Here is a 15182-nt window from a genome sequence, read left to right as displayed (position 1 = left end):
GACACAGTAAGTGAAGTTTCTCCTGCTCTGGTGTCATGAATGGCGGAGAGCAGAAGGCTTCAAGGATGACCGGATTTATAGTCGAGAATGGAACTTTCGGAAGATAACAAGGGTGAGGATGCAACATAGCTTTTACCAGCCCAGGGGCAAAATCTAGGCAGGATGGCGAGACTGAAAGAGCCTGCAAATCCCCAATTCTTCAGAGAAGTAATAGCTGTTAGAAAAACCATCTTTAGGGTCAGAAACCTGACAGGCGCTGACTCTAGTGGTTCGAAGGGTGTCCACCAAGCCTTCAAGCACTATAGCTAGATCCCATGAAGGAACTGTCGCCCTACTGGGCGGCCTCAACCTCTTAGCTCCTCGAATGAAGCGAACAACTAGAGGGTGTTTCCCTCACGGAAGCCCCTTCAATCAGAGCATGGCAAGCCGAAATGGCGTGCCACGTTTCTGAGAGTATTAGGATGTGTGCCTGAGGACATTTTCTCTTGCAGAAACTCTAGCCCTGAAACAATCTGGCAGTAAACTGGGTCTGCATGGTGAGTTGTACACCAACTTTCAAGATGCGCCATTTCATGGCATATGTTCTTCTAGTGGAGGAGCCCTAGCACTAAGAATAGTCTCTATTACATTGGCTGAAAGGCCAGCATCACTTAGTTGGTCCCTCTCAGGGGCCAGACGTGAAGATTCCAGAGCTCGGGACGGGGATGAAATATTGTCCCCTGTGCCTGAGAGAGAAGGTCCCTCCTCACCGAAATCGCCCACGGCGAGCCACGTCGAGGAGAGATATTAGATCTGAGAACCATATTCTGGTTGGCCAACGGGCGCTATGAGTAAGAGGCAAGACCCTGTTGACGGACCTTGGCTAGGACTCCGGAGCAGAGCAATCGGAGGAAATGCGTAAAGACGCATTCTGGGCCACACATGGGCCATCGCGGCCCAGACCCAGGGGAGCTGGATGAGTCAGAGAGAAGTAGAGGGACATTGTGCTGTCTCCTGTGAAGCAAAGAGGTCCACCTCTGCTTCGTAAAACCTTTCCCAGATTTGACTGACTACTTCGGGTGGAGTTTCCATTCCCCATGTGTCACAGCTTGTCTGGACAGCAAGTCTGCTCCCTGTTCATGTGACCGGGAATATAAATCGCCCTGAGGACAGGAACTTGTCCTGCGCCCAAAGCAGAACCTGCTGCGCTAGCTCGTTCAAGCGGCGCGCGACCGCAGTCCGCCCTGGCGATTTATGTAAGAGACTACTGCTGTGTTGTCCACCCTCGCACTAGGACATGGTAGCCTCTCAACTGCTGGAGGAAGTATTTCAGGGCCAGAAATACAGCCTTCATTTCGAGGCAATTGATGTGCCATTCGAGAAGATGACCTCTCCAGATCCCTTGGGCTGGACGGCCATCTAAGACCGCTCCCCAACCCGTGAGGGATGCGCTCTGTCGTTAGCATCTTGCGGCGACAACACGGGGACCTAGAGTGGGACCCAAGGTCAGAAACCGGGTCTGAACCACACAGATAGGGTACGAAGCCCTCGACGCCGTAACCCTTATTTGCCTCTGAGGATTGGCCCTTGGATGAAATCCTGGCTCTGAGCCACAACTGAAACGATCTCATGTGCAGGAGGCCCAAAGGTATCACTGTGGAAGCAGCTGCCATGAGACCTAGAACTCTCTGAAAGTGATGAAGAGTGACTTTCTGGCCTAGCTTGATGCTCTTTAGGTGGTCAGAATGGATTCGAGGCGTGCAGGAGACAGCTGTGCCTGCATTGTGGTCGAATCCCATACGACCCCCAAATATGTTGTCCTCTGAACAGGGGAGAGAACGCTTTTCTTGGCGTTGAGTCTCAACCCCAGCGATCCGAGATGAGCTAGGACGACATCCCGATGTCGGCGCAAGCTCTTGAGACTGAGCCAGAATCAGCCAGTCATCTATGTAATTTAGAATGCGGATGCCCTGGAGTCGTAAAGGAGCCAAAGCTGCATCCATGCATTTTGTGTATGTGCGGGGTGACAATGCTAGGCGAAAGGAAGAACCCGATACTGGTAAGCTTCGCCCCAAAGCGAACCTCAGGAACTTCCTGTGTTGTGGCAATATTTCTATGTGAAAATATGCGTCCTTTAGATCGATTGTCACAAACCAATCGCCCGGTTGGATTTGAGAAACAATCATTTTTATCGTTAACATCTTGAACTTGTATGTTCTGAGGTGATGGTTCAATCTCGAAGATCTAAAATCGGACGCAGCCCCCATCTTTCTTGGGAACGAGAAAATACCGGCTGTAATAGCCTGACTGTCTGTCTGGTAGAGGAACACGCTCTATGGCCCTTTGTCCAGCAGAGTTTGCAACTCCTGTATCAACAAATGCGCTGCTCCGGTTTCACAGAAGTGAAAATCACGCCGTTGAAACGCGGAGGAGGATATGCGAACTGAATCCTGTAGCCTCTTTCTATGGTCTTTTGGACCCATGGGAGATATTTGGCAGAAGCTTCCACGCTGCCAGCTTCTCTGAAAGGGGGCACTAATTTTGACACTTCGTTTTGTTGGGGTTGTTAGATGTTCGGCGTCCTGAAACGTGGCAGGAGGCGACCAACATCCAACGCTTCGTTGAAACCGTTGTTCCCGAAACACCAGTGGCGGCGGAGATTGAACAATGGCTTCTGAGGGTGCCGGGAAGGAGCCTTTATTTTCTGTTGGAATTTTTCGCCTCCCGGGAGCACTTCACGGTGCTGAGTGCACCGCATCAGGGCTTCTTTTTGCGGAGATTATGCTCCGCAGGTCCGGTCTCCTTGAGGCGGACTGTGCGCGCGAGCCGCACACCCAGTCTCTACGAGGGGTGCTCGGCTCGCCACACTGTCCTTCTGCGTGCATCACGCCTCAAAGGAACCGGACCTGGTCGGGACCGGGTGGCGGACGGTCCCGACTCTTGAGCACGGCGGAAGAAACCTCTGGCCTTCCTCATAGCGCCGCCCCGAAACCTAGTGGCGACGGCATTAACTGAGTCGCCAAATAGGCCAGAAGGCGAGACAGGGCATCAAGGAGGATGGCGCGGTCTTTGTCCTTGATGCCCGTGAGGTTGAGCCACCAGATGTCTCTCCGTGGACACCATAGCAGCCATAGAACGGCCGATGGCACGGGCCGTCTGCTTGGTCGCACGGAGAGACAGATCTGTGGCTCGGCGCAGCTCTAAAAACGCCTCTTCATCGATGGACCCGCCTGTGCTCAAGTCCTTCAGCAGGTCAGCCTGAAATACGCCTGCAGGACCGCCATGGTGTGCAGGGAAGCACCAGCCTGACCCGCTGCCTGAAAAGCTTTCCCCACCAGCGAAGATGTCATACGGCACGGCTTGGTGGGAAGGGTCGGTTTTTAGGGACGATGAAGTCCCAGGGAGAGATAGCCCGCAAGCGTCTCTTCCACCTGGGGCATCATCGAGTAGCCCGCGTTCCTTGCATCCACGATAGTCGAATAAATCGACGTCGATGGCACGAAGACACGGGACGAATAAGGTTTACTCCACGAGCGCACCAACTCCTCGTGGAGATCGTCAAAGAAGGGGAGAGACCGTCGCTGAGGCCCCTCCCCCCGGCCACCCGACAGAAATCTGTCGTCTAGTTTCGAGCGCTTGGGGTTCTCTCGCTCCTGGGGCCAGTCTAGATGTAATCTTTCGACTGCATGAGTTACCACCTCGAGTAGCTCCTCATACGATTTATTGTCGCGGGAGGAGCGCTCTGTGGTGGCACTTTCTGCTTCCCCAGAAGCAAGAGATGAAGTCTCCTCGGTCCGTTCAGAAGAAGCGCCGGGGCGCGATAGAGAAACGGACGCGAGGGCTTCGCGATCCGGCGAGAGCGCGAGAGAAAGGGGCTGGTCCGTCTCACGCGGCTCAGCCGGATCGGCACGCGATCCACTCGATCTTCCTTTAAAAAAGGCGAGGCGAGCGCGAAGCACCTTGATGGAAAACAGATCACAGTGCTCGCACTCGCCCTCGAGCCCGAGGATCGCGTGCTCTTCCCCAAGCACTCGAACAAAAGTTATGACGATCGTCGTTTGGAGCTGCCTCTGGCACGGAGGCAAGCATCTCCCCTTCCTGATGCGTCATACTTTTCTTTCTTTTCTTTTATATATATTTTATATATACTTTTTTTTTTTCTTTTCTTTTCTTTTTTATTTAGTTATTTATTTATTTATTTTTCTCCTTCTTCCTCACACACACACACACAATGCGGTCCTTGAAGACAAAAGACCTGAGGATGTTTCGCGTTACATCTATTTATAACCTCCAGGTGTTCATGATCAGGTGACGTCACCTGACCGAGGTTATATATGCCAAACTTTGGCGTGTTTGACACGTGCTTCAACAACCGGTCGAACAAAAAGACGTTCTCATTAGCGCATTCAGCGCAGCATCGAGAGTAGCTTTTGATAGGGAACACTCTGTATCTGAGAGGTTTGTACTTCAGAAAGGTTACAGGATGAACCACACGCCAGGTAACGCCTACACAGATCAGACACTGAAACAGAGCACGACCGTGAGTATTAGTCCTTGTAGAAATATTGGTAATAATTTGAGACTCGCGACGTAAAAGGGCAGTATAGAGACCAAATTATTCAAACTGGTACAAATCTCACAAATAGAGAGATTGAGCATGAAGAACTCTGAGGCGACTCCACTTCCTGTTCCTGTGAGGATGAGCCATAAAACATAGACATTTGTAGGAACGCCAAACAGGAAACTGATGCTGAGCGCACTGATTTCAATATAGTCCAGAGGTCCCATTATAGAGTTTGTAGATGTTTCAGGTGTAGTGAAGTTCACTGTAGAGTTATTCATCTCCTCTGGGTTTGTCTTCAACAGCTCACAAATCACATATATAATACTGCAGCTGTGATCTTTTAAAGAAAGAATTGTAAATGAACCAGTTAAATAAACTAAACTCTTACATTTAAATCCGTTTTTTAATTTAAATTATATATTTTTGTATTACTTTGGAAAGTAAATAAAGCTACTAATTTAAACCCTAAAAGCAGAATATGCCTTTAAACTATGTTTGCATATATTCAGTATTATTCATGCTTATAGTCTACATTTATAATAATTTAGTTTTATTCATTCAAGGTGCTTAAGTAAAAATAAATAAATAAATAAATAAAAATAGCTCAGTCCTATTTTAACTCAATAGCTAAAGCATTACCATCACTAAACATCAAACTGAGTGAAGTCTTTTTGTATTGAAATATTATTTTAAAAGCAATCAAAAGTAAGGTTTATCACCTGAAGAGCGTATGTCCAGTCTCTTTGGCTGTTCATAATCTCTATGCTGTGTTTTTAGACTAGAAGAATACATGATTTAATCTCCTATACGTCACACAAAACAAGCTGCATCATTGGTGAACAAAAGGTAGCAACCACTTACAACTATTTCAGATCGATTTGATTAGAATTCATAGTGTGCCTTGATTTCTAAAATATTTATTTGAAAAAAATAAAAAAAAAACTTTAATAGTAAATGTTCATATTTATGATGCACACAGATAAAATTGGTCAAGTCTTTTATTTTATGTTACTAATTTAATTTGCATCTAACCTAACTGATGTCCTGTAATTTACATTTTGCCATTTTTAGACTAATTTTAGAATTTCTAATGTTAGAACTTATAGAATAATTTGACTAAATATGAAGCTGGTGTTGGCCAGGTGTCACTCACTGAACACTTGATACACACACACACACAAACAAACATATTATATAAATGGAAAGGGTGGCATAAAATGTTTTAGTGGCAAAGAATGGTAATTAAATGGTAATCTATAAATAAAATAAAATAAAATAAAATAATGGATTTAAGGGCAACACAGGTCGAAGAATTTTTCAGTCCGGTGCAGATAAAGAACAAGCTGAAGGAAACCAGCCAGAACAAAACAAATGAAACAAGCAGAAAATTGTTGCTCCATATTCTGCTTTAAAAATAATTATAGTTAAAAAGAATCCAGTCATAGTAAAAGGCCAATTACTATCTCTATAATAACTATAATGGTGTACATGTAACCTTGAGTAGTTTAAAAGAGACAAACAGAAATGGCACCTTTTAAAAATGACTTTGTCTGATACGGGAACACTGGGAATTCCTGTGACAATTTGTTTTGTATTACTGGATTGCTCTGAGAGTAAACTTAATATTGTTAAATTCAGGTTCATCAACAGGGGGCACCCATGCTTTACTCTATACATCAGTAGTTGAATATGCATATCAAGGAAATAGTATTCATTACGTGATGAGCTTTGTGCGCTCCTCGATTGACCTGATCTGTTTTAACAGGTAACATAATAATCTTTACCCAGAAGTATATCGTGTTCCTGTAGTGTCGAGTTTCTAGTCTGAGACATTGACACATAATGGCGGATGAGCGTTAAAAACTAGTGGCTTTCAGCGTGAGCGCTGAGAAATTCATGTCTAAAAATACATATGGTTGAGATAAGCAGGCGAGGTGAGGAATAATGATAAATCGTTTAGATTTGTACAAGCATGGATTAGTCTTGCATAGCGACGTACAGTTAGAGTTTAGGAAGAACATGTTTGTGATTATCTGTTAGCATGCTAAGACCTCATTTAGCGGCGCTGTCAGCCATTACATATAAAAAAATTCGGTGGTAAAATGCTTTTATTTATTACTTTGTGCAAATAAATGGATAAATAATTGTGTTCAATTGAAATATTGTTCATAAAAGAAGATCAGTTCATTAGTGTATTTCATAGAAGATTAAAACTAGTTAAAAAGTGTATTGATACCGCTACAGACAGTTATCGATGCTGGAGTTATATGGATCTAAAGTAATTAGATATCCTCATTTATGCTTTTAGTTTGCATTACTCATATTCATGGTAAAAGGAGCTTGTAGTGTTTAAATGTTGTTGACATACTTATTTCGTAATGTTGTGAGCAAGTGGGCACAGAGCCGTCAGACCTATTCGATAATGTTCAAAAGTTTATATCCGATATTTCTTGAGTGTAGTTTATATAGTAGCATGTCCAGTGTCACGTATCTGTGTAGACATTTACGCTTTAAGACATGTTATTGTTTATGGTCATTGTTATATGGTATGTTCTTCACCTCAGAAACGAATGTGGTTGTGATTATGCAATACTGAAATGTTTTGCAATTATTATTATTATTATTATTATTAATATTGATTTTTTTTTAATAATCATTTTCCATATCTGTCACATTACTTGATCTATCTCCTGTCAAAATAAATACACAAACCTGATTTTTTTTTTTTTAATCTGATGTATTTTTTTTTAATGTCAGTCAAGCACATATATTTTTGTGACAGCCGAAAAGTCAATCTACATTTAGCCATACAGAGAGACTGGACATTCAATATTCAGATGACACACTTATCTTTTCAATTCAATTTCTGTTGATGATTTTATTATAATTGACATTCAAGTGTGTCACTGTGTTTATCGGTCAAGAGTAATTATTTAGATGAATTCATATTTTTATACTCTTTATATAAGCTACTGTTTTAGATCAATATATGTAGGCTATAATCATATTAACCTGCAGCAAATTCCTTCACAAGCTGTATGTACAATAAAAGATGCTTCACATTTAAACGTACCTGCGTGCAGTTGAAAAATAACTGTCAGACAACAGCAATCATGCTTTACTAAAATAACTTAAAGCAATCATATTAAAATGCTAAAAATAACAGATTTTACTTAATTTACATAACAGTGTTATCTCAATTGTAGGTTTTATGAATAACAGAGGTAGGAGAATTTTCCAGTTCGGTGCAGATAAAGGACAGGCTGAACAAAACCAGCCAGTACATAAAAAGTTAAACCTATGTTCCAAAGCACATGAATGTTCTGTCGTGTCAGAAAGGTCAGAAATCCTGTGATAGTAAATGGGACGTGCATAATAGTCATGCTTCCAGTAGTTATTAGAATGATATAAAAAGCTCTTCTCTTCATGTGGTTTTCTTCGTTTCTCTCTCTCAATCTCTTCCCTGGTCCTGACTGCTTCAGAGCTCTTAGAACAGCCACGAGACAAAACAACTGGATGGAGAAGAAGAGAAGGAACTGTTGCGAGAAGAACCATGTATATGCATGAATTTTTAGCGATAACACAATCAACATGCAGCACAAACAGGAGCCAAGAGTGATTATCCAGCACACAACGCTGCAGATCACTCTATATCTGAGAGGTTTGAACTTCAGAAAGGTTATAGGATGAACCACTGCCAGGTAACGCTCAACACAGATCAGACTCTGAAACAGCGAACAACCCGTGAAGACTAGCCCTTGTAAAACCAATGGTATTATTGTAAGATTTGCAAAGCAAATTGATAGTATAGAGACCAAACTATTCAGACGATTAATAATCTCACAAACAGAAAGATTGAGGTTGAAGAACTCGGTTGTAACTCCTGATTCTTTTACAATGAGCCATATAACATAGGCGTGTGTAGGAAAACCAAACAGAAAACTGATGCTGTATACACCAATTTCCACACAGTCCATTAGTCCAATGCACTGAGTCGTGCAGTTTGTAGATGTTTCAGGTATGGTGAAGTTCACTGTAAAGTTATTCATATCTTCTGTGTTTGTCTTCTCGGTTCAGTAGCTCATAAATATGTAAAACTGAAAGTCAAATGGAAAATATGTCAAATGGAAAATGTAATGTCAAATCTATGGGAAAAAAAGATAAGTATAAATAAATTAGCCCATTCAGACTAAGTATTTCAAGTCCAATATGTTAATATGTACTGTTAAACTAAAAAAATATTACAAATCATTAAAAATTGTCACCCAAAGAGTGAACGCTCTCTCTGGATAGGTATATACATCGTCGTGCTGTGTTTTATAGACTGACTTCACAGCTGTTGCAGAAAACCACCATAACAAACCACTTCCAGGTAACATTTACCACAGATCAGACACTGAAAGAGAGGACAACCAGTGAAGACTAGTCCTAGTAAAAACAGTGATAATACTATCATACTTTGTATGAAAATTGACACAATATAAAACATACAATTCAGAGACTAACACATCTCATAGAGAGATTGAGGTTGCAACTCAACTTCCTGTTCCTGTTCCAACATAGGAGTATGTAGGCAGACTAAACAACAATTTTTAGAGAATCCATAAGGTCAATAAAGTTGTGGAGTGTGATTTTGAGATGAGGTGAAGATCACCTTTGAGGTATTCATCTCACAATGTCACAATTGTTACACAGTTTGTAATCCATATAGCTAGAACACATCCTTATTAAAGAATTAAAAAAAATTCTGCAATGATGCTCTTTATAAGTCATATGCATATCAAATTTAAGATAATTTCACATGAGCAAATTTATTTAATGTGTTACATCTGTTTAATACAACAAAATACAGCTCACTCTTTTAACTAAATAATAACTAAATATTGTTAGTAATGAACTTAAACAAGAAATTGATTCAAAATGAGTTTATCACCTAAAGAGTGAATGTCCAGTCTCTCTGTGCTGTTTTGTAGACTGACTTCACAGCTGTCACAAGAATATACAGTATGGGCTTGACTTAAACTGCTATTTGTCACATAAAACAAAAACAGGTGCCTCTCATTCAACACAATATATGGAAATGTAATGACTAAGAATGTCAACATGAAGAAGCAGCAATGTGACAAAGGAACATTCATGAAGTATTTTATTGATAAAGAAATACCATTGCGGTACTAACTAAAGGGAGAATAACAGAAATTTAAAATGAGATGGGGAGGTGGAGAATGCTGGAGAAATTGACACTGCTGCTCATATAACCTTGTAATGATGATTGACAGGACTGCATGATTTGACTCCTCCCAAATTTAAAACTTGATTTAAATTGATAAAAATAAGACTGTATATGGTTGTGGACCAGTGTCCTGTTTTATTAAGACAGCAGTGCAGCAGATCACTCTATATCCGAGAGGTTTGAACTTCAGAAAGGTTACAGTCATGCTTACTAAATAAAGCTAAATATAAGTGTGCTAGAAACATATTTGGTAACACTTTATTTTGAGTCCACTTTAGACATTCTACTAACAGTAAGTAACTTTGCAACTAGGTCAACTAACAGTCATAAAAGTATTAGTAGACTGTCTAGCTTCTAACTCTATATTTTAATGGAACCACAACATACAACAACAGACTGCACATTTATACAGACTGTTGTATTTATGCAGGTATCACAAAACAAGCAAAATAATTTATTACTAGTTATTGTTATTGTATGTCACCATTGCATGTGTACAGCTCAAAGGCAAGGTAGTTTTCTAGCTCGGTGCAGATAAAGAACAGGGTGAACAAAACCAGCCAGAATATAACAAATCAAACCAGTGATCCAAATACTATAAATATTCTGGTTTGTTAAAATGGTAACTAATCCTGCGATAGCAAATGGGACGTATATGATAGTCATGGTCACCGTATTTATTAGAATAATAAGAAACGCTCTCCTCTTCATGTGGTTTTCCTCCTCTCTCTCTCTTCCTCTCTCTCCTGGTCCTGACTGCTTCAGAGCTCTGAGAACAGCCACGAGACAAAACAACTGCATAGAAATGGCCAGCAAGAAATGCACACATAAGAAGTGTATTTGTATATGTCTCATATATAAGCACAAAAAGCAGGAGGCAAGAGTGATTGACCATGCAGCAGCGCAGCAGATCACTCTATATCTGAGAGGTTTGTACTTCAGAAAGGTTACAGGATGAACCACCGCCAGGTAACGCTCTACACAGATCAGACACTGGAACAGAGGACGACCGGTGAAGATGAGCCCTGATAAAATCAGTGGTAATACTGTGATATTTGGAAAGCATATTGACAAAATATAGAAGACACAAATCAAAGAGTTACCAATCTCACAAACAGACAGATTGAGGCAAAAGAACTCTGATGTAACTCCACTTCCAGTTCCTGTAACGATGAGCCATATAACATAGGAGTGCATGGGAAGGCCTGACAACAGATTGAAGCCGAACACACAAAGTTTCAGAAAGTCCACAAGTCCAACGGACTGAATTGTGGAGTTTGATGTTTCAGGTGAGGTGAAGTTCACTGTTGAGTTATTCAACTCCTCTATATTCATCTTCTCACACGTGTTCTGCAGCTGTAAATTAAGTCATTCAGACTAACTCAGTTAACACAACGATAATTAAAATGAATTAATTCTTATGCATGCAGTTTATACGATGCAGTTGGTAATTCTACAGAAATGTCCATTTGTTATGTTAAAAAATGACTTCGTAAATTCAGTAATATTTTCTTTTGTAGCTTACATTCATATGCATAATGAAATCTATTGTCATATTTTCTCATGACCAATTGTTACTTCTGTTCCGTAAAACAAAAATAGCCCAGTCTAACTTTAACAACAAACTATTTTATTAAAAAGGAGTTTATCACCTGAAGAGTGGATGTTCAGTCTGTTCAATCTCTCTCTGTTTTGTAGACTAAATTCAGTGTTGCCACAAGAATATATATGTGAATGACTTAATTTACCACACGTCACATAAAACAGCCAATATGAAAATGTGTATGTACAATGCACAAGGTAAAAAGAAACAAAAACAAACAAAAATGACATTTTTGAAACCTCTGTAAAATAGAATGTGTAGTATTTCCAAACGTTCTTTATTTGGAAACTGTTCAATTTAACAAAATGATCTCACTCTTTATATCTAAAGATTAATATCTAAAGATTGCTAGTACTGAACTTGCCCCAAAAGCCTAGGTCAAATGAGAATATCATATATTGTTGAGATAAAAGCAAGACATTTAATTTAAAAAATAAAATGAGTTTATCAACTGAAGAGTGAATGTCCAGTCTCTCTGGATGTATTTAAATCTCTGTGGTGTTTTGTAGACTGACATCACAGCTGTCACAAGAATATGTGCATGACTTAATTTGCTGTAACATAAATATCACATAAAACAACAGCTATTGTGAAACCAGACAAAAAACAGGTGCCTCTCATTCAACACAAGATATGGAAATTGAATGTCCAAGAATGTCAGACAGCAGTGCAGCGGATCACTCTATATCTGAGAGGTTTGAACTAAAGTTAAATGATTCATATTATACGGATTACATGTAGGCCTGTGTTTTACTGAGATTACAATGTTAATACAAAATATAACAAAATGAAACAAAGTGAACAAAAGTGTGTGAGTGAGAATCGTAACAGAAAAACTTTCACACTTTTATTACTAAAGTGCACATTTATATAGACTTGTGTGTCTACACAGGAATCACAGTGCAAAATAAGTCAAACAATTTAATTATTATTTTATTAAAATGTCACCATCGCATGTGTACAGCTCAAAGGCAAGGTAGTTTTCTAGCTCGGTGCAGATAAAGAACAGGATGAACAAAACCAGCCAGAATATAACAAATCAAACCAGTGATCCAAATACCATAAATATTCTGGCCTGTTAGAAGGGTAACTAATCCTGCGACAGCAAATGGGACGTATATGACAGTCGTGGTCACCGTATTTATTAGAATAATTAGAAATGCTCTTCTCTTCATGTTGTTTTCCTCCTTTCTCTCTCTTCCTCTCTCTCCTGGTCCTGACTGCTTCCAGAGCTCTGAGAACAGCCACGAGACAAAACAACTGGACGGAGAGAACCAGCAGGAACTGCACCGATAAGACTGATGGTGTTTGAATAATATACAAGCAAAATAAACAGGACCAAAGAGTGAATATCCAGGCCAAAGAGCAGCAGAACACTCTGTATCTGAGAGGTTTGTACTTCAGAAAGGTTACAGGATGAACCACCGCCAGGTAACGCTCTACACAGATCAGACACTGAGACAGAGGACGACCGGTGAAGACTAGTCCTAGCAAAAACATTGGTAGTGCTTGGAAACTTGGCATGCAAATTGACACAATATAAAACATACAATTCAAAGAGTTACCAATCTCACAAACAGAGAGATTTAGGTTGAACAGCTCTGATGCAACTCCACTTCGTGTTCCTTTAATGATGAGGAATATAACATAGGAGTGTGCAGGAAGACCAAACAACAGATTGATGCCGAACGCACACAATTTCATGCCGTCCACAAGATCAATGACCTGAGTTGTGTAGTTTGTCGATGTTTCAGGTGAGGCAAAGTTCACTGTCGAGCTATTCATCTCTTCTGTGTTTGTCAGCTCAACAAGTATTCTACAGCTGTGATTTACAGAAATTATTCTTATTAATTTAGACTACTCAACACTGATAATTTCAATATAAAATATGTTCAGTTTATACAATCCACTACAATACAATCGTAATTCTAAAAAAAATAAATAAAAAATAATAGCCCGGCGTGCATTATTATTATACAATTTCAAAACATGGCATCATAAATTCAGTAATATTTGCTTTTGTACATTACATTTATATGCTTAATCAAATGTTGTATAGTATTTTCTTTAAGCAAATTAATTTGAATTGTTACTTCTTTTCATTAAAAGAAAAATCGAAAAGGTTTTTCACCTGAAGAGAGTGAAGTGAATGCCCAGTCTCTCTGGATGTATTTAAATCTCTGTGCTGTGTTTTGTAGACTGACTCCACTGCTGCCACAAGAATATACAGTTCGTGAATGGCTTTGCAAGATGTCACATAAAACAACAGATATGAAAATATCAATGCCCAATTACATCTTTAAAGCAGAAGCTATCACTGGAAAAGAAAATGTTCGGTCTCTCCAAACAATCTTTATTCTAAAACTGGTTGACACAGGTGCCTCTCATTAAACACAGGATATGGAAATTCTATGACTAAGCATGTCAAAAAAGAGAAGAATACTACCTGTCTTTGTTACAATGGGATGAAAAACCTATGGGAATCTATAAATATGGGAAGAGAGACGTTTCAATGAATGAGGTCATTTGTGTTGAATCAACAGAATACAAGTAAAAAAAAAATTAAAATAAGCAATCTACAAAGATTCCAAGTAAATCTGGATTACATACTTAAAATAAATTCAGTCAAATTTTAAATCATGTGAAATCTAATTTTCCATTGTATTTACTTTTGGATAGATTTAATTTAAATGTTAAATGAAAATAGCTTACTGAGGGCAAAAACAACACACACATGTAAAAGGAGATTCTTATCAGGCTCTTCTGAATGTATAAGTTTTATATACATCTCTGCTGTTTTGTACACTTACTTAAAGCATTCATATTCTGCTACACATTGCATGAAAGCACACATTTTTGATATGCAGTATAGACAGACATAGACAAAATTGTTGGTACCCTTCGGTCAATGAAAAATACTCAAAATGGTCACAGAAATAACTTTAATTACACTACACTGTTCCTACTGTGAAACATGGAGGAGGCTCTTTTATGTTTTGGGGCTGCTTGGCTGCTTCTGGCACAGGGTGTCTTGAATCTGTGCAGGGTACAATGAAGTCTCAAGACTGTCAAGGGATTCTAGAGAGAAATGTGCTGGCCAGTGTCACAAAGCTCAGTCAGCACAATGACCTGAAACACACAGCTAAAACATCCAAGAATGGCTAGGAAGAAAACATTGGACTATTTTAAATGGCCTTCTGTCCTGACCTCAATCCTATTGAGCATCTTTGGATGAAGCTGAAACATGCAGTCTGGAAAAGGCGCCTTTTAGGAGTGGACCAAAATACCTATTGAGAGGTGCAGAAGTCTCATTGACAGTTACAGGAATCGTTTGATTTAAGTGATTGCCTCAAAAGGCTGTGCAACAAAATATTAAGTTAGGGGTACCCATCATTTTTATCTAGGCCTGTTCCATGAGTATTTATTTATTTATTTAAAGAATTCAGTTGAAGCATGATTGGAAAGCAATGTCTGGCTTTCATTGGTTAACCTTTTATTTATTATTACTTTTGTCAGATTAAAGTTATTTTTGTGAGTTTTTCTTTCGTTGACCGAAGGGTACCAACATTTTTGTCCACGTCTGTATATATAAAAAGTTCTGGAAGTATTGACAAAATATTTTAAATTCCTAAGAAATTGAAAACGTATAAAACATCACTTTGCAAACATTTGTTCAGTAACCATGTTTTTAGTGTGATTAATAATAATCATTATACATCTGACTCCGGCCAGCAGGTGCAACATTCGACACCTGATGTTCAAGCTATAATGAGCATTTATACATTATGACAAAGAAAACAAAA

At 39.7% G+C, this 15182-nt stretch overlaps 2 protein-coding genes across 2 annotated transcripts; both read right to left on the bottom strand.

The window, feature by feature from the left end:
• Positions 1-7752: 7752 nt before the first annotated feature.
• Positions 7753-8592, bottom strand: LOC122322910 (C-C chemokine receptor type 2-like). The gene has a single exon (XM_043216508.1). The coding sequence runs from the start codon at positions 8590-8592 to the stop codon at positions 7753-7755; it is 840 nt and encodes a 279-aa protein (XP_043072443.1).
• A 1685-nt stretch (positions 8593-10277) lies between these two features.
• On the bottom strand, positions 10278-11111 carry LOC122322909 (G-protein coupled receptor 35-like). The gene has a single exon (XM_043216507.1). It carries the CDS (start codon positions 11109-11111, stop codon positions 10278-10280), a length of 834 nt encoding a protein of 277 aa, XP_043072442.1.
• Positions 11112-15182: the final 4071 nt, after the last annotated feature.

The sequence above is a fragment of the Puntigrus tetrazona genome, chromosome 18, assembly GCF_018831695.1.
Source record: "Puntigrus tetrazona isolate hp1 chromosome 18, ASM1883169v1, whole genome shotgun sequence".
NCBI lineage: Eukaryota > Metazoa > Chordata > Actinopteri > Cypriniformes > Cyprinidae > Puntigrus > Puntigrus tetrazona.
This window is presented reverse-complemented; position numbering and strand designations above follow the sequence as displayed.

Excerpts from the sequence above, each read along its gene's own strand:
- LOC122322910 (XM_043216508.1), bottom strand. The coding sequence starts at position 8,592 with ATGAATAACTTTACAGTGAACTTCACCATACCTGAAACATCTACAAAC.
- LOC122322909 (XM_043216507.1), bottom strand. The coding sequence starts at position 11,111 with ATGAATATAGAGGAGTTGAATAACTCAACAGTGAACTTCACCTCACCT.